The following is a 26,335-nucleotide window of genomic DNA, read 5'->3' on the forward strand; positions in this document are numbered from 1 at the left end:
TATTTTCATCACACATGCTTGAGGTCTTGGAGGTTTCTTTAGCCTTATCAATCAGTGGAGGCTGGTGGGAGGAGCTATAGGAGGGCGGGCTCATTGTTATGGCTGGAATAAAATGGATGGTATCAAACACATCACACATATGGAAACCATATGTTTGACTCATTCCATTCCAGCCATTACAGTGAGCCTATCTTCCTATAGCTCCTCCCACCAGCCTCCTGTTAACAGAATTTATAACGGTTGAAGATAAATGATTAAATAACTTTACCCGGAAACTTAATAATTAGGGATTAGAGGTTATGTAGCATAGACAAGGAGTAATGAAAGATGTTAAACATAAGTCCAAATAGGTTGGACAGGGGAAGAGAGGAATGTATGTGTGTGCTGAAAGAAAGCAAAGAGAATCCTTACTTAACTTGTGTTTGAACCGACCCGACTAAAACTCTGGGGAGATAAGACAGGACAGAGAGGACCCCTCCCGGTTTGGAACTGGGGAGTGGAACTGTCAGTTGGGTAGTGATCAACTGTGGTGAGACTTGAAGAGAAGTAGATAGGATAGCTAACCTCCTGTTAGTGTGTATGTATGTGCGTAGGTTAATAAGAACATTTTATAAAAGGAACATCTTTGTATATGCACGGAATTGGATTTGACTAATTGTGAGTTGGGAATTATGTCTGTTTCATTTAAACCAGAACTCTACACACTCTGGGTTGCAGACCTATAAAGATAATTTACATTTATGAACATTGATTACAGAATTCCACAACACCTCCTCTGATGTCAATGTTTTACACCAGTAGTTCTCTGTACCCGCCCCCAACCCCATTTTGTACCTCAATATTATCTGATAGGTGGACAGAAACATTGATGGCTGATGGTGGAACAGTATCTGCATAAGAACTATACAGGGGAATGTATGATGGAGGGACTAACCCCTGTTCTGCAGCCAGGAATGAGTGAATGTTTCACTGTATCCAGGACAACATAGGCTAACTGAAGTGGTGCAAAACAAGATCTCACCATTATAACACAATGGATCAGCAAGGCCCTTGGAACTTAAGTCTATCGCTTAAGGATACACCTCTTTTTTTCAATTTTCTTCTAAAATGACATACCCAAATCTAACTGCCTGAAGCAAGGATATGCATATTCTTGGTACCATTTGAAAGGAAACACTTTGAACTTTGTGGAAATGTGAAAGGAATGTAGGAGAATATAACAGAATAGATCTGGTAAAAGATAATACAAAGGAAAAAAAAACATTATTTTGTACCATCATCTTTGAAATGCAAGAGAAAGGTCATAATGTATTATTCCAGCCAAGGTGCAATTTCGATTTTGTCCACAAGTTGGCAGCAGTGCATGTGCAACGTGTTAGACTGATCCAATGAACCATTGCATTTTTGTTAAAAATGTTGTATCAAGACTGCCAAGCATGTCAATGTTGTCAATACCGTCAGTAGCATTAGCAACTACACAGGTTATTTGGTCCGGAAAAAAAGCCTGCACACCCAGTAGCTCATCCAAGATTTGATGGCTGGATATCTTGGACTAGGAGATTCCTGACTCCAGCACTCTTATAATAACCACAGAGATACATATGTATATTATGTTGTACTTAATTCTGTGCTGATTAACTTCTCATTACAAATGTCCAGGGGGCCTTTTCCTATCTTTCCGACATACGATTGGCTCCTATGGTTTGAGCCGCCTACCACTGGCCTTCAGAATTCACTTAAGCATGTATCAAAATCACAATCACCCACACAACCCCCTCAACCCTGTTTCGAGCGACCAAGAGATTATTCTATCAATGCCTTGAAGACCAATATTGACCTCTAGGTCAGTTGCTCTAGGTGGGTTGCCTGCCTTTCCTCTATTTTCCTCTCTTCTCGGATACAGATAAACAGAAATGTTAGAGCAACGTTCCATCAACATTTTAAAGACCAATATAAACCTCTTCAGTAGTGCTGGTGTGTTGCCTACTTGCCTTTCCTCTATTTTCCTCTCTCCGTTAATACAGATGAACTAAGATATTAGAGCGTTTAATAATCGCTTCAAACCAGAGACCATGAAGAGACATTAAATATAGCAAACGAGGGTTTCAGTTTCTCTACATCCCAAATGGCAGCCTATTCCCTGTATAGTGCACCATGGCCCATAGGGTTCTGTTCAAAGGTAGCACACTATGTAGGGAATAGGGTGCTATTTGGGATGCCACCTGTCCCTCTGGTGCTGAGTGAGCAAACTGTCATCTCAGCCTGTGCGGTGTGGATGTTGAGTCTCGAAACTGGGCAGTTTGTTTTGCTCCTCTCTCTCCTCGTGTAACGGATGTGAAACGGCTAGCTAGTTAGCGGTGGTGCGCGCTAAATAGCATTTCAATCGGTGACGTCACTTGCTCTGAGACCTTGAAGTAGTGGTTCCCCTTGCTCTGCAAGGGCCGCGGCTTTTGTGGAGCGATGGGTAACGATGCTTCGTGGGTGACTGTTGTTGATGTGTGCAGAGGGTCCCTGGTTCGAGCCCGGGAATGGGCGAGGGGATGGTCTAAAGTTATACTGTTACACTCGCTCTCACCTCTCCCCGCTTTCCAACTGTCACTCTGTTTTTCTATCCTCTGTCTCTGTGTGAAATTGGCTGTTTTGCTCATTCTTTCACTCTTCTGTCTCTCCCTCCATCCCTCTCTGCCTTAATTTTTCTCCTAGCTTGTATTTTCTCAAATCCAATTTCTTGATTGTGGACTCTCTTTCTCTATCTCAATCAATCAAATTCCAATTTGTTTTATGAAGTCCTTTTTACATCAACAGTTGTCACAAAGTGCTTGTACAGATACTCAGCCTAAAACCCCAAAGAGCAAGCAATGCAGATGTAGAAGCACAGTGGCTAGGAAAAACTCACCAGAAAAGGCAGGAACAGAGGAAGAAACGTAGAGAGGAACCAGGCTCCGAGGGGTGGCCAGTCCTCTTCCATCTTTCTATGTTTCTTTCTATAAAGAACCCTCTCTCCCTCTTTTCCAACAAATCCAATTTGTTTCTTTCTTTCACTGGGTTGGTTGAGAACTCTCATACTACCCCTTTCTCTCTCTCTCATCCCTCTCTCCCTCACGCCTGTCTTGTTGTGAACAAACCCCAACCCTAGCAGCACATCTGTCGGCTTGTCACGGAGTACGTGTTATTGTCGTTGGGCTGAAGGTGGGTGGCGCTGGAGAGTGAGACATCTCTCCCCCGCTAGAACATCATGACTTCACTGCTTGAATATATGCCGATTCCTCCTACAATAAAAAACAATGGCCTTCTGGAAAGACGTCTGTCCCACTCTTGGCTTGAGCTTTTGAGTCTCTGACTTTCTCATCACCGATTTCTCGCGCCCTCTCCCCAAACAATGAAATCAAAGTTCTTTCTCTCACCGTCTCTCTTTGTTCTATTTTCCTCCCTCGTAAATTATTAATAACCTTTCATGTCAGCAATGGGTGTGACAGAAGCCACTAATTTGAAGGTGTGTCCACATACTTTTGGCCATGTAGTGTAGTGTGCTAGTGTGCATATCGTAACGATACAGCAGAGACCAGCTTATATCGTTGGAACATATGATGGTCATTTACATATTGGCCAATGAATCGTGTCAGAATAAATAATCTCAATAGCATTGGCTCACCCTAACGGTATCAGAGAGGGTTGACATAAACATGATTGACAATAACGAAATAGAAACCAGACAGCTTCACCACAGTTGGAAAAACTTGCAATAAAATGTATTGTACCTCACAATCATTGACTCACACACGTGCAACATTGTATTATAGAACTGTACTGTATATCATTAACACTACCAAAAATATTTACATATTTCTCTATATTACAAAATAGCAATACTGTAGAGTTCTGCTAGATATAGCATACAACATTTGTAACATTCCCCAAATCCTCAGCTGGTATACAAGTCTAGATAAAAGAACACAGACTCTTAAACAGCACACATCCAGTGACAATTGTCATGTGCCTTTCCCAATATTGTAGCCCTCTCTCTTAAAAACATGGTCGTGTCAACTGTCAACCGCATTTAAGGTCAACCGTATTCAAAAGATGTTTTGTGCCATTTCGTTGTAGTATACAGAACTCTCCTTCATGTGAAAAAGTGCATTCTAGGTAGTACACAACCAGTTAAAGACAGAGAACTAAAAGCTATATTTAAATGATGAGTTTCTATTATGTAATTTTATGTATACCTGACATAATTATACCATCATTGGGGTAAACAATAACCTACTATAAGACTATAATATGTGCATTCATTACTTTATTAGGAAGAACATGCCGGTTTCTACAAGTGTTCATTACGAATATAACAGATATTCATTCAAATTACGTTCAAATCAAGGCCATTGCTTCTTCATGGTCATAAAATTTTAAAAAAAAGAGTTGTTAGAATAAGTGGACTTAAGAAGTTTGAGAATGAGAGAATGACCTTTCAGGAAGTTAAGTCAATTAAACACGACCCCTGACATGAAACAGGAAGCAATTAAAGGCTTTTAAATGTTCTGGCTTCACACAAGTGAAGATGTCAGACACGCATACACACACACACACACACAGTACAATCAGCATCTATCAAAACCCTCCTCTGGTTCAAAATGCCCCCCGAGCTTAATTGCTTCCTCTTATCTTGTCCCCCTGTGCAATACAAACAAATGGGCACATGGAAACTGTGTGGTGTTGTGTGTGTGTGTGTGTGAAACCAACCCCCAGAGGGAAATCAAACGCTGTTAGTTGTTTCTAGGGCCCTCAGCCCATAGTAACAACTGTAGAGCTGTGTGTGGAGAGGCTAGATGAGGCTACCATACCATATTTTAATGGATCTATAGTATTCTGGCCAAGGATGCCATGAGTTATGGTGGAGCACTTAAATCCCCATCCTCCCATACCGTGCAGTTCTCACCACTGATTTAGAAGCACTGGATTGGTGTAAACATTGGCTGGAGGGCGTTTCCACCATTATAAAATCCATTACTTTAAGTGTGCACACTTAGTGAGAAGTGTAGAGAATTGGAACGCAAAAAGTGGGAAGAATATGCTTTTAACTGAGCCATGTTCAATGCATCGCTCTTCAGTCTCCATTCAATCGATTGATTAAATATACATTTATGACGCTTATGCAATATTAATCACACAGATGTAGTGTATTTCACAAACTGATACTGCAAAACAAAGCTAAATGTAAGGAGTCTGACACACTAGGAGGGCATACAGATGTACCTAATGCATGAGCGTGGGAGATTTCAACATTCTCCCATAGATTCTGTAATCCTTCTCTGATTGACAAGGACAGGGGGGAATATGGGTAATATGAACTTCTTACATAACTGGGAGTTGATTGGTTGTTGATTGGTTGGCGGCCTAAAGGAACCAATGATTAAATGAACGAACGCATAGTAAGGAAGAGAAACGCAGTAGATGCTCGATAACAACAGTGGCCTTGTGCCATTTCATACAGATTTTAGCCTGAAAATCACATCTAAATTGCATACTAAAGCAATATAAGATGATCATATGTTAAGGATGAAAGTACACATTTGTAAAATAAATCAATGTGTTGAGAACCTTGAGGGAACTCCAAAAGAGACAGGAATCAAACTCAAATAAAAAATGGCCTTTGAAACAATTACAGAGCAGTAATCAAAATCGGGGGAGGAAAGACATAAACCATGAATTAATACATGTCATTCAAAATGCATTAGCATTACCAGTGAGCTCTTGAAACCAGGCAACTATTCTCTTACTCCATTTCTCCTGGACTGTAAACATTTACCTCCATTTTCTTTTTCTTACAAAAATAAACTTATTTTCATACTAAAATAAATGCTGTTCGTCAGACTTTCGTTTCCCTACACGACGAATGTACAAAAAAAACTGCCATTTTGAAATTCATCATAGGAAGAAAAAAAAAGTTTTATCCTCAGAAGAAATGACTAAGAGGTACAAACTATCTGCAACAGGGTTTAGTCAACTCTTTCATAATGAATTCACAGTCAACCAAAGCCACAACCAATGCATGGTATTCCTTCGCCAGGGGCAATCTAGTCTCTCTAGATGGACCAGTTGTCTCCCACAATGTACCAATGTTCCAGCATACTAGTGCGGTTGCCCTAGGTCTGGGATTTCTCAGACTAGGGGCTATCTAGTCTCTCTAGATGGGCCAGTTGCTTCCCACAATGTACCAATGTTCCAGCATACTAGTGCGGTTGCCCTAGGTCTGGGATGTCTCAGACTAGGGGCTATCTAATACACCGAGTTCAGATATAGTCAAATGTCATTTACTTTTATCAACAGACAACTTCGATGTGCTTTTCACTATCCAAACAATGGGTGAACTCAACAACATCCACAATGCCATCTTGCTTTGGCTTCTAGAAACAGAAGCAACATCAATACAAAAAACTAAAACTGCAAGAACTTGGCACAGAGCAAATGCACAGACCTGCAGACACACGTTATGTTAGGGAACAGAAGATTTCACCACATGCTATTGGGTGGCTCGACTGGGAGATGACATGACATTAAAACGGAACAAACAGCCACTACTATCGCCTCCTGTGCTGTGTTACTGGCGGTGCTAATAAAGCTTTAGCAGTTTGAAACAGGGCTGTAGCTGATGTCATCACTGCAAATCTCCATTACCGTGGGCTGTGATTGTCAACTGGTGTGGTAAAACAAACTCGTAGTTGGTCCCCACAACACATGGTGTACAGTACTTCAGAAGTGGAAATAAACGATGGTCCTAAAGACCCCTAAATGAAGGATAAGGATGCAATTTAACAATCGGATATTCAGAAATGCTTGACAACATGTGCATAGTATAAATGCTACAATACCAACAGCGTTGAATGTTATGGAAATTATTTCAAGCAGAGGTGGTGAAAAAACATCAGCTTCAAGTTTACCACATGTAAATGCTGGTCACTCAGAACACGCACTAACTGTTTATGACACTCAAAGCCCATGCTGCAGGAGGCTTATATTGACCATATACAGTATAAATAGATATTCCTATAACGAGGTGTAAAGATTTCCGTGTTTCATTCTGGAATACGTTGGCAGTGATGATCTCGTAGAAAGAAATCAAAATGTCACATGTCCAAAGAGTCAAAGTGATGGTGACATGGAGACAACTAACAGAGGTGCTAAACTATACCCCCAGTCCAGAGGCTAATGACAAGAGCTGTGATTGGCTGCCTGGTTTCCATGGCGACTGAACGTGACAGTAGTCAGAAAAGGGAGGCAGGACAGGAGGAACCTGTAGATGAGGCAGTGGGGACAGATAGGTGCGTTGCACTGCTATGGGTTCTATTGCTTGCTTGTCTCTTATTTATTTGGAGCCACTACCTCCCATCAGGGGGCCCGGCCCCGTTTCTCATCTCCATGTCGAACCCGGGAGCTTCCTTCCTACTTGGCTCTGATTGGCTCAGGACTTGACCTCGTCACGGTCGTGCCCGAGGGAGAGCTCCATGTCGGACAGACCCACCTCCACAGCCAAGATAAGGGAGGTGTCCGAGTCGCTGCTCAGCGGGGGCTGGTGCTCACCTGCAGGGAGAGAGAGACCGGTCAGCACAGACACAACATGGTGGTCACCTTTAAAAGAGAGGGTGATACAGGTAAACCTGAATGGACCCAAAATGGCAGTTAATGTGCAGTAGCAGAGACAAGATGAGGCGACTGATGAGGGCATAGTAGGAAACCTGACAAGATGTAAACTGCTCTGTAAGTGCTGTGATGTCCACTTGACTAAAGACAGACTGCACGACACCAGGTCTTAGGAGATAGCAGCGCAACACAGGGCCTTAGGAGATAGCAGCGCAACACAGGGCCTTAGGAGATAGCAGCGCTACACCGTGCCTTAGGAGATAGCAGCGCTACACCCGGCCTTAGGAGATAGCAGTGCTACACAGTCAGATGAATAGAAAACAACTAGAGAAGTACAGGGGACCATCAATCTACTTCACATATGCTCCCTATGGACTAACACCACTCCTGTCTGACTTTCCTGCAGCAAATCGGGCCTTTTTTTGGCAACATGCTGTAGCACGGTCCAAAGTGAAGGATAACCGTAATAAGTTAACAGACAGCGCTCGGTGTTTACGCTGGCGGGCATGGCGTGCACCGCGATCTGTCACTGCAACACGGCAATTCAGCAGAACACTGATAGATCAGATCCTTCATCTCGGGGCGGTTGTCAGGCGGCACCGTGAGCTAGTTAGCGCCGCGACAAACAAACAACAGAACTCCCATTAACTGCCAGCTAATTGATGCAGGAAGAACACAGACTGTGTGACGGGCTGATAATCAGTCTCACTTGACAACCAACACAACAGAACTAAACAGTGTGTGTGTGTGTGTGTGTGTGTGTGTTAATTACACATCATCCATTTCCAAATACACTGGCATAAGCTATTTGAATTACTTAGTGAAAGTGGAACCAATTTTACAACCATACAAGTTGCAAGCAGGCACCAAACATGAGCTGCATCCTCAAGGAGGTAAATGCCAACCTAATACTAATATATAACAGTTCAATCCTATCTGTCCATGGCTGCATTTTGTCATGGTTATATAAAGGCTTGGAGGGAGGGAGAGAGGGGGCAGGGAGTCTGAAGGTGTGTCCTGAAAGGCTCTGGCATAGCAGCAGGAGTTCAGGCTCTAAGTGATGCCAGCTGCTATTCACAGAGACTGGTGAGGAACAGAGAGAGAGAGACTGGTGAGGAACAGAGAGAGAGAGAGACTGGTGAGGAACAGAGACAGAGAGACAGAGAGACAGAGAGACAGAGAGAGACAGAGACAGAGAGACAGAGAGAGAGAGAGAGAGAGAGAGAGAGAGAGAGAGAGAGAGAGAGAGAGAGAGAGACTGGTAAGGAACTGTTATTTCTGGTTGTTTATCAAAGTCAGCTGGCTAACTCCTACTTAGTAGTGTACCCCTGAGACATACTGCGTTACTCTTCGAGGGGAGTACTGATCTAGGATCAGTTTTGCAGTTTAGATCGTAGTAAATGCCATTATATGTACAGCCTTCCTATTTCGAAGACACTGTGAATATGGGCCTGGAGCTTTCTCTCTCCTTACCCCAAATGCCATCCCCCTCAGTGCGCGCCAAGTTTGTTTTACTGCCTATACTGCAGTAAGCTGTCGTGCTGGTGACAGCCAGACTACAATAAGGCTAAAGGCCTAGAGTGGCAGTACTGCCGTGCCATTCCATAAGCAATGACTCAGCCCGAATGGGCTCTGCGTTTTGCGCAACCCACAAATCACTCTCCCTGACATCGCAGATCCATCCTGGGGCTTAAAATAAACAGCAGGTGGGGGATTTTGAATACGCTCCGGGATGGAACCGAGAAAGCTCATATTTAACACAAAGGTAGGTGTGACAAGCAATGCCAAGGCTCGAAAAGGGGACAAGCTGTGCACAGTTGAAAGACATACAGGCATGTAAAAAGTGTTCAACTACCTTGAAGGTAGAATATTGACTGGCATTCATGGGAGCGCAAGAAGTCGGCTTGTGTTATGGGAATGAGGGAGGGATAAAAAAAAGTACAAGGTTCTCCCTAGTTTTCTAATGTTTTGAAGGGGCTTAGCAGGTTGACGCTGTCCAAAGTGTTTACCAGGTCTTTAAGGTACAGTAGAGGCCTCAGGAAGCTAATAAGACGCTGTCACAAAGGCAGCATTAACTTGTTCCATTGGCACAAGAGACTCGAGAGGCGAGCGTTTTGGTCGGAGGCCCCGCCAACTGCAGGTGGAATTTCAGCACGGTGGGCAGGACAGGAAGTGGGCCACGCCAGCGTCAACACACTCCTGCCCCACTCTCCGGGCCGACTGCATGCAGGCACGCACGCACACGCGCACACACACACACCCTAATAAGTTCCATGTGCTAACCAGCTGTTAAACAAACAGGCTAACTCAAAAAACACAATGTGCCTATCAATGGCTCAGTGCTGTAGTGCCTTATCATAATAACTTGCTAATAGCAAGCACGGCAACCTTAAAACATACTCTGATGCTACGTATGTAAACCATGCCAATGCATTTGGGTTAGCTTGTGACTTTGAAAAAAGGGAGCACTATTCCTTCTCTGGCCAGGGACTGGATTCAGGGAACAGTGAAGCAGGTAGCTGATGGCCTAGTTCTGGCCCTGGGCTGGCTAAGCCACACCAGTACAGCAGCCCTGGGGTAGCTAAGCCACGCCAGTAGAGCAGCCCTGGGCTAGCTAAGCCACGCCAGTACAGCAGCCCTGGACTAGCTAAGCCATGCCAGTACAGCAGCCCTGGACTAGCTAAGCCATGCCAGTACAGCAGCCCTGGACTAGCTAAGCCATGCCAGTACAGCAGCCCTGGACTAGCTAAGCCATGCCAGTACAGCAGCCCTGGACTAGCTAAGCCATGCCAGTACAGCAGCCCTGGACTAGCTAAGCCATGCCAGTACAGCAGCCCTGGGCTAGCTAAGCCACGCCAGTACAGCAGCCCTGGACTAGCTAAGCCATGCCAGTACAGCAGCCCTGGGCTAGCTAAGCCACGCCAGTACAGTAGCCCTGGACTAGCTAAGCCATGCCAGTACAGCAGCCCTGGGCTAGCTAAGCCACGCCAGTACAGCAGCCCTGGACTAGCTAAGCCATGCCAGTACAGCAGCCCTGGACTAGCTAAGCCACGCCAGTACAGCAGCCCTGGACTAGCTAAGCCACGCCAGTACAGCAGCCCTGGACTAGCTAAGCCACGGCAGTACAGCAGCCCTGGACTAGCTAAGCCACGCCAGTACAGCAGCCCCGGACTAGCTAAGCCATGCCAGTACAGCAGCCCTGGACTAGCTAAGCCACGCCAGTACAGCAGCCCTGGACTAGCTAAGCCACGCCAGTACAAGGCTGCATTTGAATTGGTACGGTATTACCTATATAGTGCACTACTTTTAACTAGAGCCCTATGACCCCTGGTCAAAAATAGTGCACTATCTAGGTAATAGGGTGTTGTTGTGGACGCACATGTGAAGAACCAGGACATTGTGGTCTGTTAGAGAGAGAGAGCAACTACTCTCTGTTCTGGTGGAGACAGAGAGGACACTGTGGTCTATTTCAGAATACAGTACTCCTCTTATATCCCACCATAGCACAGCTCTGAACATGACAGGTATGGGGGAGTGTTCTGGTGTGAGTTCACTGGTTTGTGTTGAGGAAGTACAGGTTAGTTGAAGAAGTTATGTTAGTGCTGGGATGGAACCAAAGCATAGGTGTGTGTGAGAGAGTGTGTAACATGTATATGCGTATATATGTGTGTATGTGTTGATACGCAAATGTGTGTGTGTAGGTGTGTGTGTGTAGGTGCATAGGTGTGTGTCTATACTCACTGCTGGCGATGTGTCGGCTGTCCCCAGCCTGTGGTAGTGTCTCGTGGGCGTCGTGGTAGACCTGAGGCAGCCCTATAGTCCTGTCCATGTCCACCGTGTCCAGCACCACCGAGCTCTCTTCCCCGTTCACCGTGATGTCACTGGCCCCTGTGATTGCGTTGGTGGGCGGGCCTCCCACTGACATCTCATAGTCTGGCGGAATGTCACCCCCACAGTCAAAGTTGGGCTGAAATCAATCAATCAAATATAAACATCAAAAACACTTTCCAAAAATAGAATCTCTCCAGGATCAGGGTTGGGAATGAAAGAGAGATGGATAGATGTTGAAAGACAGAAACTCCTTACTGGTATTCCCAGCGCTTTGAGGATGTTCATTTTACACATGGGACAGGTCCGATGGTCCAGAAGCCAGGGGTCCACACAGCTTTTATGGAAGATGTGCCTGAGGACAGAGTCACACACACGAACACGCACAGCCTTGATGATGTCATCCGTAGTAACAGTCTCCTTGGTAACATAGCATCACTCACCATGCTCTACATATGCTCTCAGGTACAGAACAGTAAATTATTGTGGCATATTAATGACTACCAATCATTCCCAATAGACCTACTGCAACACATGATCTATAGGAGACAATGATAGTAATGGGTGTCAATGTGTCTGCTCTCTCTAGTTACACTGACAAATGGGAGAGGCTGTCGTACCTGCACGGCAATATCCTAATAACATCATTCGCTTTATAGCCCTCGATGCACACAGCACAGTTGTCGAAGTCAGACTCCGTTTCCTAGAACACCAAACACACAGGAGACATTTGGTTGGTTGTCTAGTCTCCTTTTCATTTCCTGGAAGGTGAATAAAGCAGAGCGGATCAAAAGCCATGCAGCCTGTATAATTCATTCAAATTTAAACACACACACACACACACACACACAAAATAAAAACGAGTCGGTCATTATCATTGGGCTGATGGAAGTTCATTACCAAATGCTGCGCTTAGCAGGAGCGTGGGGAAACGGTTCGCTTCGGTTTAGAACCCTACAATCAAGGTCATATCACTGCTACTTAAATAGGTGGTTTTGGAAACACTTTACTTGAAGAGGGTCTATACATAAGGCATTCATGACCCCTCCATGAAACCTTTATGAATGATACTGCCACACTCATAACAACCTTCGTAACACATTTATCCAACATCATAGAAGAGGTTAGTAAAGTACGCAGCCTGGTGTACCTTGTCTCCTTTCCTGATGGTTCGTACTTGGAGCTTACTGATGGCCTTCTTGGCTGCGTCTCCGAGACGTCTCTGCTCATAGAAGATCAAAGAACAACAAAGAAGGTGGGGGAAAGATAAGCAACCCAACCTGGCAACCCAAAAGAGAGAAAAGAATGTCTGGAATTTCCTATATATCCAATAACCACTGACAAGGCAAGGAATGGACACGTTTCAAGGTTAGAGAAAGGGCCTGAGATGCACTGTCTCCATCTGAACCATGGTGGACCATATTACTGGTTAATAGATCTGAAGGAGACGTTCTGAGAGGCTGTGTAATGTTTTAACGCGGCAGGATGAACAGTCGCTTAGTGATGTTGACATAGCAGCGTCTCTGAGCTGACAGTTAACCCCTTGTTGCAGACCAGAGCAGAACACACAGGCCGAGTCAGGTCACTGAGTAGTGCAAGGTATGAAAAAAGGGAAAGAGAGAAAAAGAGAGGGAGGGAGCAATAGAGAGCTAAATGCATGAGTAAGGGAGAGATTTGAGTGGATGATAGATAAATACTAAGAGACATTGAGAGAAAGGTAGGCTGTTAACCCTCGCTATCTAGGTCTACTCTCACTGTGGAAAATAACTGCATCAGACCAGGCCACTGCCCACAGCTGCTCTCAATCAGTCATCAAGGAAAGTCATTGTGACATCAACAGAGAACAGATTTGTGGTTTCAGGCCTGGCGAGTTCTTGGAGTGAATCATAATTCAACTCCAGCAGGTATGAAAAATCAAAAAATTGTCACCATGGTGCCCATTCCCCTTGACAACCCATGTGGTTGTCTGTGACATTTGTGTCAACATCGGACAATCTTAGAAAAAAGGTTTCCAAAAAGGTTTCTTCAGCTGTCCCCATAGGAAAACCTTTTGAAGAACCCTTTTTAGTTCCATGTAGAACCCTCTATAGAAAGGGTTCCACATGCAACCCAAATGGTTTTACCTGGAACCAAAATAATTCTCCCTGCAACCAAAAAGGGTTCTTCAAAGGGTTCTCCTATGGGGACAACTGAAGAAACCTTTAAGGTTCTAGATAGCATCTTTTTTTGTAAAAGTGTGGGCCACGGTGTGTGCATTGACTACACGGTCCAACAGGACTACCCGGTTAACGGTCCAACAGGTTTACGCTAGCAAACCCAGCTGTCGCACTATTTTTAATTTTGGATGGTAAAAGCAGGGAAAGGTTTAGAGTAGACAAATCACCTCAGAGAAAAGCAACTGCTCTACATGTAGATATCTAAAAAGTATGTTCATACTGTGGTCAAACTGCCAGTTTACGCTGTCATTACGGTCATACCATACCTGGTTGCGGTCACGAGCGTTGGCATATCTGAACCGCTGTATATAGTAGCAGACAACCTGTGTGTGTTATCAGAGACACACTGAAATACAGTAGGATGACATTACCAACCATGTCTTTATGTTATAATCCCTTCAGACGGTTGGTTACAATGCTACACTCACTATGTTCCTCACATTAACCCAGTACCCCCTGTATACAGTAGCAGACAACCTGTGTGTGTTATCAGAGACAACACACTGAAATGCAGTAGGATGACATTACCAACCATGTCTTAATGTTATAATCCCTTCAGACGGTTGGTTACAATGCTACACTCACTATGTTCCTCACATTAACCCAGTACCCCCTGTATGTAGACTCGTTAGTGACTACATTCATGTGTCTGTACAGTGAACCGTACCTGATTGCGGTCGCGAGCGTTGGCGTATCTGAACCGCTGTATATAGTAGAAGATGAGCCATGCCAGGGAGATGATCATCAGGACGATGAAGGAGATGGAGACAAACACCACCGACGTTCTGCTCACATACTTCTGAAGGTTCCTCGTTCCTATGGTGATGTGCATGGTCACCGTGACGTTGCGTTCTAGTAGAGCAGCGATCTCCCGACCCTTGGGTTCCGGAATCATGATCGCCACGATATCCCCCGTACCTGTTGGAATAGGAATTTCCAGGTGAACAAAAAGAAGAGCAGTCGTTGCTAAAGTCAATCAAATATTTATCCGGTTTGTTAAAAGTTGCAAAAGGGAGACATTTCTAGAACAGAGCAGAGAAAATGTCTAAACGGGCCTCTTGGAGATGGGCACTGTATTTTCTAAATCACACAACACCAAGAGGCCCGTTTAGACATTTTCTCTGCTCTGTTCTAGAACACCAGGCTGGTAGGAAGTCAAGACTTTGTCAGCTGCTACAAAATGTATCCAACCAACTACTGTAAATATGTTGTAGTTCATTGGAAAGAAAGTTAAAGGATCTGTTGAGACAACCTACACATCCATATTCATGTGCCAATATTTTTGTTGTATGGGACAGAGATCTGCAACATGTGGCTCTTTAATTGCTCCTTTGTGGCTTCATTAGATCCCATTCATTTGTATGGGATTTGAAACCTCTCTGTGGAGGTATCAGACCCCTATTGTGTATCAGGGTTGAGCTAAACTATAAATAACCTGTATTCACAGAACACTGTCTGTAGAACACAGTGAGTAATTAGCATTAGGCTAGCCTACTGGGAGTTCATTCAGGCAGAGACAGGACGCAGAGCTAACAAAACAAAACCCCTGACTCTCCATGTCTGGGTCAGAGCCCTGTGGCCCTGTTCAGAAGGGAGTAAACGTTACAGATTTAGAACAAATCTGTATCTGTCGAACAGAAATGACTTGTCTGTCACAGAGTAAGGAATCATATCAGCTCTATTCATTAGCTGACATTTCTATCAGCAACATTTTGAACATTTCACGTCCCTGGTGTCACAATACCAGACCGCTTTGATAACACAGTCCAATTGACAATTAGGTCAGGCCCAGCTGCCACTAAAAAGGTTTGATCGGTAGCTCATTTAGGGTCAAACAAAGTACAACACACACCCCCCAGACACTCTACAAGGGAACATCATTTCATAGCAAAGCCATTAGTTCACACCACCAGATAGTCAACAGAGTGGACAATTGTAACCACCAAGGATATTTTTACACATTTTCACAACAGAGTTGAAGGTTGTTGAGTTGAATGTTATCAAGGTCATAGACAACAGAAGTGCCACTTTAACACATTGTGTTTTAACACTTCAGTTAACTCATTTCAGAGTTGAAACTAGCAAGTTCTGACAGGGCCTCCCACAAGACATTATTCTCATCCTCACCTCTCATCTAGCCCCCTCTCCCTATGGCCTGTGACCTGACACTTCACACAATCCTCAACCGTCACATCAAAAGATACTATAGCTTCAATATACCCTTTCTTCACACAGAAAATTATAATTACAGTGATAAAATATCCTTCAAGTAGGCTAAGTCCTAAGCTAACACACTAAATAACACAATCGACCTCAAGATTTCAAAATGGTCGCCATTCACGTTCATCAGAAGCAGGCCAAAAAGCTTCAGCGAGGCAAGACTCCGAGTGCCTTAACTTGCAGCTACAGTATGTACTGCCTACCTGTCTATCGGACACAGACACACTTTTACCACTGACTGAAGCATTGGGAGGTGAGGTGAGAGTGATAGATAGGAAGTATAGCCTATCAGAGGTGTCTGAGTGGTTTAAAATCCCAGACAAGAGATTACACTTCATGGACACTCCATCTGCAGCCACACATTGATGTGGGATGATGTCTGTGTCGTCAAGGGCCTAAGTGACTCATTAGCCTTTGGAACTCGGTGACATCATTTCCTCTAGTACTCTGCGGCCTTGTTACCGTGGCGTCTGTGCGGAGCCACAGGAACACAGAAGCCCCAGGGTGCTTCACTTCTTCACTCCATCTATCAGTAATTTCTAAAGGAGATGCTCGTTCACTCTGCCACCACCGCCGCCAAGGCAGCCTGCCAGCCACAGGGCATTGTGGGATACCCTCAGCACCCGGCGGAGGTCTGAAAGTGGCCAAGGCCATTATATCACCATACCCTGGGGATGGATAGAGAGAAAGAAAAAAAGAGAGAGAGGAAAGTTGGCACCTAGCGACACCATATTATCACTGCAGAACAGACAAAAACAGGTTGGAAAAAGCCGTGACTGAAGAAATAAAAGTAGCTGCAAAACTTTTAGCCCAAGAAAGACACAAAGCAAGCAGCAAGGCATTCAAAAATGGATGACTGAGTCTACCCACTCACTAATGAATTCCGGATTAGAAAAGGAACATTGGACTTTACTCCAGAGACTGAAAAATATTCACTAACAAATGCGGATTTAAAACAGCCAAAAGATTGCCATACGACAGTCGGCGCGTCCATAAGGCTAAGAGCTAAGCTTCCCCTAAAGTAAATTAGCAAAATTATATAGCCTAATTATCTTACTCCTGTCGATACAGATATTCATAAAATAATTCAAAATAAGCTACTACACCATAAAGCATGATTTGGCCACAGAGGATCATTAGCTTCATTAAAAACATATAAGCTGTGGATCCTCGTAAAACTGACCATCATACCGATTATTGACTTCGGCGATGTCATTTACAAAATAGCCTCCAACACTCTACTCAGCAAATTGGATGCAGTCTATCACAGTGCCATCCGTTTTGTCACCAAAGCCTCATATACTACCCACCATTGCGACCTGTATGCTCTCGTTGGCTGGCCCTCGCTTCATATTCGTCACCGAACCCACTGGCTCCAGGTCATCTATAAGTCTTTGCTAGGTAGAGCCCCGCCTTATCTCAACTCACTGGTCACCATAGCAGCACCCAACCGTAGCATGCACTCCAGCAGGTATATTTCAATGGTCACCCCCAAAGCCAATTCCTCCTTTGGCCACCTTTCCTTCCAGTTCTCTGCTGCCAATGACTGGAACGAATTGCAAAAATCACTGAAGCTGGACTCATATCTCCCTCTCTAACTTTAAGCACCAGCTGTCAAATTAGCTCACATATCATTGCACCTGAACATAGCCCATCTGTTAATAGCCCATCCAACTACCTCATCCCTATACTGTTATTTATTTGTTGCTCCTTTGCACCCCAGTATCTCTACTTGCACATTCATCTTCTGCACATCTATCACTCCAGTGTTTAATTGCGAAATTGTAATTATTTCGCCACTATGGCCTATTTATTGCCTTACCTCACCTCATTTGCACACACTGTATATAGACTTTTCTATTGTGTTATTGACTGTGTTTGTTTATGTGTAACTCTGTGTTGTTGCTTGTGTCGCCCTGCTTTGCTTTATCTTGGCCAGGTTGCAGTTGTAAATGAGAACTTGTTCTCAACTGGCCTACCTGGTTAAATAAAGGTGAAATAAACGTGTAAAAAACGCATTGCCTACAGTCAGAAGGCGCCGCAATTTGGACAGGGCGCCTGGCAAATAGCCACATTGATGATTGTTGAGTTGCGAATGTCAGTGAAAAGCCGAAGCCCAGCCAGGCATATCGCAATATTTCAAAATCCAATTGAAGGAAAACATCATTTGGAATGCAAATGTCTATTGCTGTAAAGAAAAGTAAATGAAAAGACTCATCTGTCTTGTAGTTCAAAATTCTCAATTTAATTGAGTGAACAGTATAGCCTTTCTTATTAGCACCAGCCGAAAGTTTGTCATATTCCCGGTGAGTGCGCATATTCACTCTTTCATGGTTGGGTATGTGCTACAATAATTTCCTCCTCCAGGTTAGATGAACGTCATAATTGTATGTGTCTACCCTTCTCATAGGACGATTAGATGGATCAGACACCATCGTTTTAATTGATCTGTTTGTCAGTGTCAGCAGAGTAGGCTACTCTGTCATTTTTGTCGTACTAAAAAAAGATTCCGCTATTGTCTCCAGTAATATAAAGTGTAGTAGAATTGCATGACATGTGTTCATAAAAGGCCAAGATGTTCCTGTGCAAAGAAAGAAGAAACGTATCTGATATAGCCTACAGCCATGCATTCAATGATTAAGTTATATTATTAGCTTAAATTACGACTATCCAATCAACTCATCACATTTGGAATAGTAGGCTATTTTACATAAGTCTGCAAATATGATGATGCATGGAATGATTTATTATAAAAGGTGCATTTTTTCAGGTGAAAATGTGCTTCCCCAAACGTGAAACTCACACTCCGCCTATGGGATACGGCATGCTAATTTTCCTTGGCAGGGTTGCATGACTCACATCTGTACGGGTCTAACAGTGAGAATAGGTCAAATTAGAGTGGGTGGAAGAGGGTGGTAAAAAGACAGAGGGAAGAGATGGTTGGAGACAGAATACAACTCGTTTCTCTGTACTCTCGGTCGGTCGCCATAGCGCCCAGTTTCATGACTCGGTCCTGGAAATAAACCTTGAGGTATGTGTGTGTGACGCAGGGACTGATCCCCCATGGACAGCACACATTTCATATGGGAAAGACGCAATGCATTATGCTCATGAATCTCCATATGTAACTAGTTCGTCGTATACAGCCACAGGTTTATGGAGAGAAAGGAGAGCAGATCAATAGATAATCTACATAATAATAATCTTTACTAGCTATGGGTCCACTACTATGGGTCCAAAAGATACAGTCTTGAAGCTTTTTTCTCAAAGGCGTATGGTCTTGAAACGGAAGTTAAAGGGCTACTGGCAAGGTGTGCTTTTTTCGGCTTCAGATGGCCTAATTGTTTCCAAAAAACTAAAACGACTAGACTAAATCTAATAATACACAGTGGTCTAATGAAATAAGCGCATCAGGAACGAAGAGCTCCGGAGCCAATGTCCTGGCATAGACGGGGCCTAAATCACATTGTGATGTAACAGTGCACAATGGGTAGTAGGCCGGAGGCTACTGTGTTACCCTGCATATAGGGTTTACACACAACAAGGCACAATGCATTAGGTCCAAGGACGTCACATATAGGCCTATATGCAAACACGCGGGCGCACACACACACACACACACAGTTGGCTGAATTAGCAACGAGCATTGCAGCAGCACCATGGCTTGTTCATACAAACGTCACATTTAGGCCTATATGCAAACAAGCGCGCACACAGACACAGTTGGCTGAATTAGCAGCGAGCATTGCAGCAGCAACTGTTAAGGGTAGCCACTCCTAATGCAATCAGCGGCACAATCACCGACAGAAAAACAAGGCTGTGTGTGCACGGTAAACAGATCTCACGGCTGCTAATACTATTATGTTAACACTGAGCCCTACACCCTGACAAACGCTACACAGCTTTAAAAAAAACAATGGGCTTGCTAACCTAACCAGATACCCCTCAACTGATGAATTAAAAAAAACATCTGGACATGAGGGCACAATCCAACATGGATGCCAAAAGATTAGTAGCAACACATGGCCTCAAGGAGTGGATTAACTTCTTCACCTCTATGCGCCTCGAGAACAAAATGGCCATGGTAAGGGAACACATTGCCAAAGCTCTACATCTGCAAAGCTGCTTTTGCACACTGGCCATGCTTCAGCTGTTAAGTATGAGATCTTAAGTAGGTAGTGCAGAGTAGACTCAAGGTTTTAGCCATCTTTACCATCTGGGTGGGATTTTGGATTACATAGACTGGTCCCTGATCTGTTTGTGCTGTCTTGCCAACTCCTATGGTCATAGTCACGTCAATAACCATAGGAGTTGGCAAGACACTACAAACAGATCTTGGACCAGGCTATAAATTACAACCCAGATGAAGGAGACAAGAATACAGACACAAAGATATTCCACAAGGGGCAAGATGTTATACACATTTTATCATTACTGTCTGCAAGTAGTTGGCGAATCCATTTCATTTAGAGAGAGAGAAAGAACAAGAAAACGGAAATAGCTGCTTCTAAAAATCAAAGCAGTGTGTAATATCAACCGATGGCCCAACAGAGGCTGAACTGGTCCAAAATCTCTCCTCTTTGCGGACACCTTTTAGCAAGAATGGTGCATAATAAGCCAGGGTGGTGCATAATCAGCCACGATGGTGCATAATAAGGCACGCCAGGTGGAATAGAGAGCGAGTGAGCTTTTTAGAGTTGATTTTTAGAGGAAGGGCACTAACCTGTTTATTGCTGCTGAGGATTAGCTTTTGCTAGCAGCCTTGAGGGCAGCATAACCTGCTGTGTAGTGGATAATAGTATTTGGTTAGCTGTAATTAAACAGCACAAATCCTTATTCAATATCAACGGTGTTAGTCTGTCCAGCGAAAATGTGCATAAAAATATAAAATAATTCATACATGTAGCCACTGAAATTTGCATAGCCAAGATGGCCGACAAAACAACTGCCTAAAAAAACATGGTCAGGCAGAGGGAGGGAGCCACGTACAGAAATCTAGTGATTAATTCCAGCTCTCAGAAAATGTCCTCCACATGCTCATTGCTCTCCCTCCATATAAAAGCCAGACTGCAAATGTCTAGTCTTTCATAAAGATCAGCCCTGATAGGATTCATGTGTCCTGTCCACACAGAGGTCTGAGTTTTCTCATACAAAAAGGCCTTGTATGCGTTCTTTGTCACAGGTGGGGCCAACCTAATTAAGATGAGAGAGAGAGAACGAGATTCTTGGCTCTCGGTTACCCTGGCCACTTCTGTTGGCACTTCCTTTCGCTTTTTTTTAGTCCCCCTTTCCCTCATCATTGCTCGCTCTCTCTCCCCCCCCATCTCTGTCTGTTCCTCTCAGGGCTGGGAGTATGAGTCTTAGCAGCCCCAGAAATAGCACAGTCTACTCTTTTCCGTAGGTACCCAGGGACTGCAGGCCCGCTGTACCCTCTCAGCAGGAAGGGTGTGTGTGGTGTGGTTCGTATCCACATGCTTCCCAGACAAAATAGTTTGGAAGAGTTAGTGCATATATAATGCCGACTTTTTGTGATGTTTTTGTTCACTTCAGTTGTTCAGGCATACAATTATTTTTTTTTTGAGGCAACCCGAAGTCAGTAGCCGAAGTCTACGCCCCTCTGTCGGTGATTGGTCAATAATAGTAAATTCTTCAATAAAGTCTGTTGTTTTTCATGCAAAAAAATAAAAGAGACAAATACTGCAAACATCTTAGTTAGATGTAAAATTGCAAGACTAAGATCCCATCAGCAAAAAACTTCAAAATTAATAACAGATTTCTTGAGTTATTTTAGATTAATTTAACTATTTTGAAGAAATGTATACTGGCTACGGCTTCTCAAAATGGACAAACAATACCATCAACGCTTTTTAATAATTTTTCAAGCGAGGGTCTTTTAAGGGAGTATACAAGCACACTTGTTCGGTTCACCTAGCCGAGCTCGGCGCCGGCCGAGCTGAAGAATGCTGACGCCTTAACAGACACATCTCCTGGGCTGTGCCAGCCAAGCAGTGAGGGACCCAATGGGGGTCTCAGAGAGCTTGCCAGGGGTGGCCACCCACCCCCCAAACCCCTCGCCTCGACTGGCCCCATGTGTCTGAGGCATCTGGTAGGGCCTTCCATCATCTCTCCTCACTTCCCCATTAGAAGCCAGCATGCTCCTGTCCAGTCCAGGAGATGATGTAGATAGGGCTTGGAATCTGTCAGACTGCCAGTGAATGTGAACAAAGGGGTTTATATGAATGTAATTACCCGTTTTGGTCCACATGGCGTATTCCTCAGTTAAAAGAAGGCAAAACGTCAGCAATGGTAACCATTCCATTGATGCCAACCCTCATGCAACCCGATCACCTGCACAGCTTGGATGCCCATACAGACAGACACCACTCTGTATTGGTTGGAGGAGGTGTGTCAGTGCTTTTGCAGCAGGATAATGCAGTTTGGCAGCGTGCTAACAGGGTGATAGGTTATACACTACCTGTCAGCCCATTGTGAAGGAGGGTGCTACGTTTTACAGCACGTCGTCAAACCAGTCGCACAGTCAGGTTGTGTTAAGACACAGACATGGTTCGTTTAGTTTCAATCCATTAACATGATCTGTCTCAGTAAACAGAGCTACAGTAAAGACAAAGGAGGGTAGCCGAGCTCAAAACGCATGTGGGCAACCACACACACACACACGTCAGTCATTCTGTACATTCGAAAAGTATTCAGACCCCTTGACTTTTTCAGAATGTTGTTACATTCCAGCCTTATTCTAAAATGGATTAAATCGTATTTCCCCCTCAACAATCTAAACACAATACACCAAAATGACAAAGCAAAAACAGGTTTACAATTTTTGCAAATTTATATTTAAAAAAAATGGAAATATCACATTTACATAAGTGTTCAGACCCTTTACTCAGTACTTTATGAAGCATCTTTGGCAGCGATTAAAGCCTCAAGTCTTCTTGGGTTTGACGCTACAAGTTCAGCACACCTGTATTTGGGGAGTTTTTCCCCCATTCCTCTCTGCAGATCCTCTCAAGCTCTGTCAGGTTGGATGGGGAGCGTCGCTGCACAGTTATTTTCAGGTATCTCCAGAGATGTTCGATCAGGCTAAAGTCCGGGCCCTGGCTGGGCCACTCAGGGACATTCAGAGACTTGTCCCAAAGTCACTCCTGCATTGTCTTGGCTGTGTGCTTAGGGTCATTGTCCTGATGGAAGGTGAACCTTCACCCCAGGCTGAGGTCCTGAGCACACTGGAGCAGGTTTTCATCAAGGATCTCTCTGTACTTTACTCCATTTGTCTTTGCCTCAATCCTGACTAGTCTCTCTGTCCCTGCCGCTGAAAAGCATCCCCACAGCATGCTGCCACCACCATGCTTCCCCGTAGGGATGGTGCCAGGTTTCCTCCAGATGTGACGCTTGGCATTCAGACCAAATAGTTCAATCTTGGTTTCATCAGACCAGAGAACCTTGTCATTTGCCTTTTATTGAGGAGTGGCTTCCGTCTGGCCACTACCATAAAGGCTTGATTGGTGGAGTGATGCAGAGATGGTTGTCCTTCTGGAAGGTTCTCCCATCTCCAGAGGAACTCTAGAGCTCTGTCAAGGCCCTTCTCCCCTGATTGCTCAGTTTGGCCAGGTGGCCAGCTCTAGGAAGAGTCTTGGTGTTTCCAAACTTCTTCCATTTAAGAATTATGGAGGCCACTGTGTTCTTGGGGACCTTCAATGCTGCAGACATGTTTTGGTACCCTTCCCCAGATCTGTGCCTCAACACAATCCTGTCTTGGAGCTCTATGTAAAATTCCTTCGACCTCATGGCTTGGTTTTTGCTCTGACATGCACTGTCAACTTTGGAACCATATATTGACAGGTGTGTGCCTTTCTAAAGCATGTCCAATCAATTGAATTTACAACAGGTGGACTCCAATGAAGATGTGGAAACATCTCAAGGATGATCAATGGAAACAGGATGCACCGGAACTCAATTGAGTCTCATAGCAAAGGGTCTGAATACTTCTCTAAATAAGGTGTTTTTTTATTTGTAATAAATTTGCACAAAAAAACATTTTTTCGCTTTCTCATTATGGGGTATTTTGTGTAGATTGCTGAGGAAAACAAAATATGTAATACATTTTAGAATAAGGCTGTAACGTAATAAAATGTGGAAAAGATCAAGGGGTCTGAATACTTTCCAAGGTACCGTATATGAAGACTAGACTGCATGTGAAAAGATAAGGAATGTGGAGAGACGGTATGGATTAGAGGTTGATCGATTAATCGGAATGGCTGATTTATTAGGGCCGATTTCAAGTTTTCATAACAATCGGAAATCTGTATTTTTGGGCGCCGATTTGCCAATTTAGATTTTTTATTATTATTTTTTTTAATAGCTTTATTTAACTAGGCAAGTCAGTTAAGAACACATTAGTTAAGAACACATTCTTATTTTATTTTCAATCACGGCCTCAGAACGGTGGGTTAACTGCCTCGTTCATTGAAAATAAGAATTTGTTCTTAACTGACTTGCCTAGTTAAATAAAGGTAAAATAAAATGAAATATGGATTGCCATTTGGATCTCTTGCAAAGCAGGACTCAGTTTTACAACCCAAACATTTAAATAATTTTGGGTTTGAAATCGTAACTGTGCTAAATCCTTCTTCCATTAATATTTATGTCCACCCAAAACTAAAATCCTCCTACTTCCTGTCCCCCCTCTGCTCCTCTTTGTCCTCCCTCTGCTCCTCTTTGTCCTTGATTCTTTCCGACATGGCTCAGGGTGAGAGCAGGAGAGACAGGCTCTAAATTGTAAAAAATAAAAAATCTGTCTCTTAATCTCCCTTCATCTGCACTGATTGGAACATACCTGACAAGTGAAAACAATAATGGTGGAAGCTCATCATGAGGCTGGCTTTCACCTGGTCAGTTGTCAGTGCTGAAGAAGGACAGGGAGCGAGGTGAGGTCAGATTTTGATGCGGTCAAGAATGAGCCGGAGAGAGAAATTACAGGAGAACTCTTTAGCTTACACAACAGCCTCAGCCTGGTCTGAGCCAGTACCATGCCATCCCCTGACTCAACATTTGGCCCAGTTCAGAATCAGCGAGAATTAGATATGCATTCAAATTAGATATAGGCTAAAAATGTATAGGGAATGTGTAGGATATCAGAGCTTGACTGATGATCTATCCCAATGCAGTCGGAAACATGCATCAATAGTCTATATGAGCTGGGTGGATACAACTCCCAGAGGGTCATGGTGAGTTCATGCATGGGCTATGCAGCATAATATCAACATTTATATTTTACACAAGTGGCCCATTCCCTTGAAAAGTAGGCCTGCAATCCAAAATCTAGTTTTGTGGACAATGTGCTTCTTTGTTGATTAGTTCAATATATAATAGTAAGTTTGACAGTTTTGAGCTTGTTGCTTACTGACATGAATGCATTGCCAGTATTCAACAGCCTAAAACAGTGTGCCATTGCCATAACGACATGATAAGAGGGCAGAGCACTTGTAAACTGTCACTAAGTCACAACAGTGACAAGTACAGTGTCTCATACAAGTGATACAGTGCATCGCATACAGTCATGTAAGATTGATGAGTATGATGCATTTCTCCCCCGAAAGTGTAGTTTACCTTGATGAGGCATTGTTATGGTATCGTTGATATTAGTGGAGCCCACGTTATAAATTATGACTGCAGATGCGTTGTGGAGTGCAGCGACGTTGCGAATTTTATCTCTGAATGTACAATTCCCTGCAGCTATCAACGCCATCCAAGCATTGTTTTGATAAGGCAGGGGATACTTAGCGTTCGGGTCGCAAGCTTGTCTCTCTTGCAAAAGCAAAGGCATCAACACTTGCCCTCTTGCTTCTTTCTTGGGGGAGTGCTCGCCATATCTTCCACACTCAGTCTTCTCTGTTTTGATTTCTGAAGTCACGGGATCCACATAAGTAATGTTGACAAACGCGGTGTACCATTCTTCTTTCTCCGCCACCGTAAAGTCCAGGCACAGCAAATGCACGAAGCAAAAGGATAGCAGCCATGTTGAGAGAGCTAGACTGCGGCAGGCTTGGATGAGGGACATTGCCATGTTCAGTCCGAGGATATAGCGAGTGTTTCCCTCTCCACCAAGCCTAAAAGCTGCCTCTCGCTGGTAGCCTCCCCCTTTCCAAGCTCGACGACTACGATGTCGGACTACCCTGAAGTTGAAATACTTGAAAAGTGATGTAGCAAACCAACTGGTTAAAGGTAGCTTCTGGTTGTAGACAGAAATGTTTTTAAACAGTTGGTTTGTAGGCGTGCTTCTCCACCCTGCCTACTGCTACCTAAGCGACTGGCCTGCAATGTTGTTGTCAGTCAGCTGTGCGCGCTGGACAAGCTTTCTAAACATGTGACCTGGGCGGGGATCACGAATATAGTCGAACCTGTCCCCCATAATAAAGGCT

At 44.0% G+C, this 26,335-nt stretch overlaps 1 protein-coding gene across 2 annotated transcripts; it reads right to left on the reverse strand.

Moving 5' to 3' along the window:
- Positions 1-3,727: 3,727 nt before the first annotated feature.
- Positions 3,728-26,335, reverse strand: LOC110498439 (RING finger protein 150). Of its 2 annotated transcripts, none has more exons than XM_021575055.3 (7): positions 25,524-26,335; positions 14,347-14,597; positions 12,614-12,685; positions 12,084-12,166; positions 11,722-11,818; positions 11,377-11,602; positions 3,728-7,575 (listed from the first exon to the last, which is right to left on the reverse strand). In XM_021575055.3, exons 1-7 carry the CDS (start codon positions 25,978-25,980, stop codon positions 7,457-7,459), a joined length of 1,305 nt encoding a protein of 434 aa, XP_021430730.2. In that variant the 5' UTR covers positions 25,981-26,335; the 3' UTR covers positions 3,728-7,456. The 2 variants fall into 2 exon arrangements, 1 of the variants encoding a protein (XP_021430730.2); XR_016483911.1 differs by having other exon boundaries at positions 6,931-7,575; positions 12,084-12,224; positions 25,524-26,329.

This window comes from Oncorhynchus mykiss, chromosome 10, assembly GCF_057628025.1.
Source record: "Oncorhynchus mykiss isolate SJ-2025 chromosome 10, ASM5762802v1, whole genome shotgun sequence".
Lineage (NCBI taxonomy): Eukaryota > Metazoa > Chordata > Actinopteri > Salmoniformes > Salmonidae > Oncorhynchus > Oncorhynchus mykiss.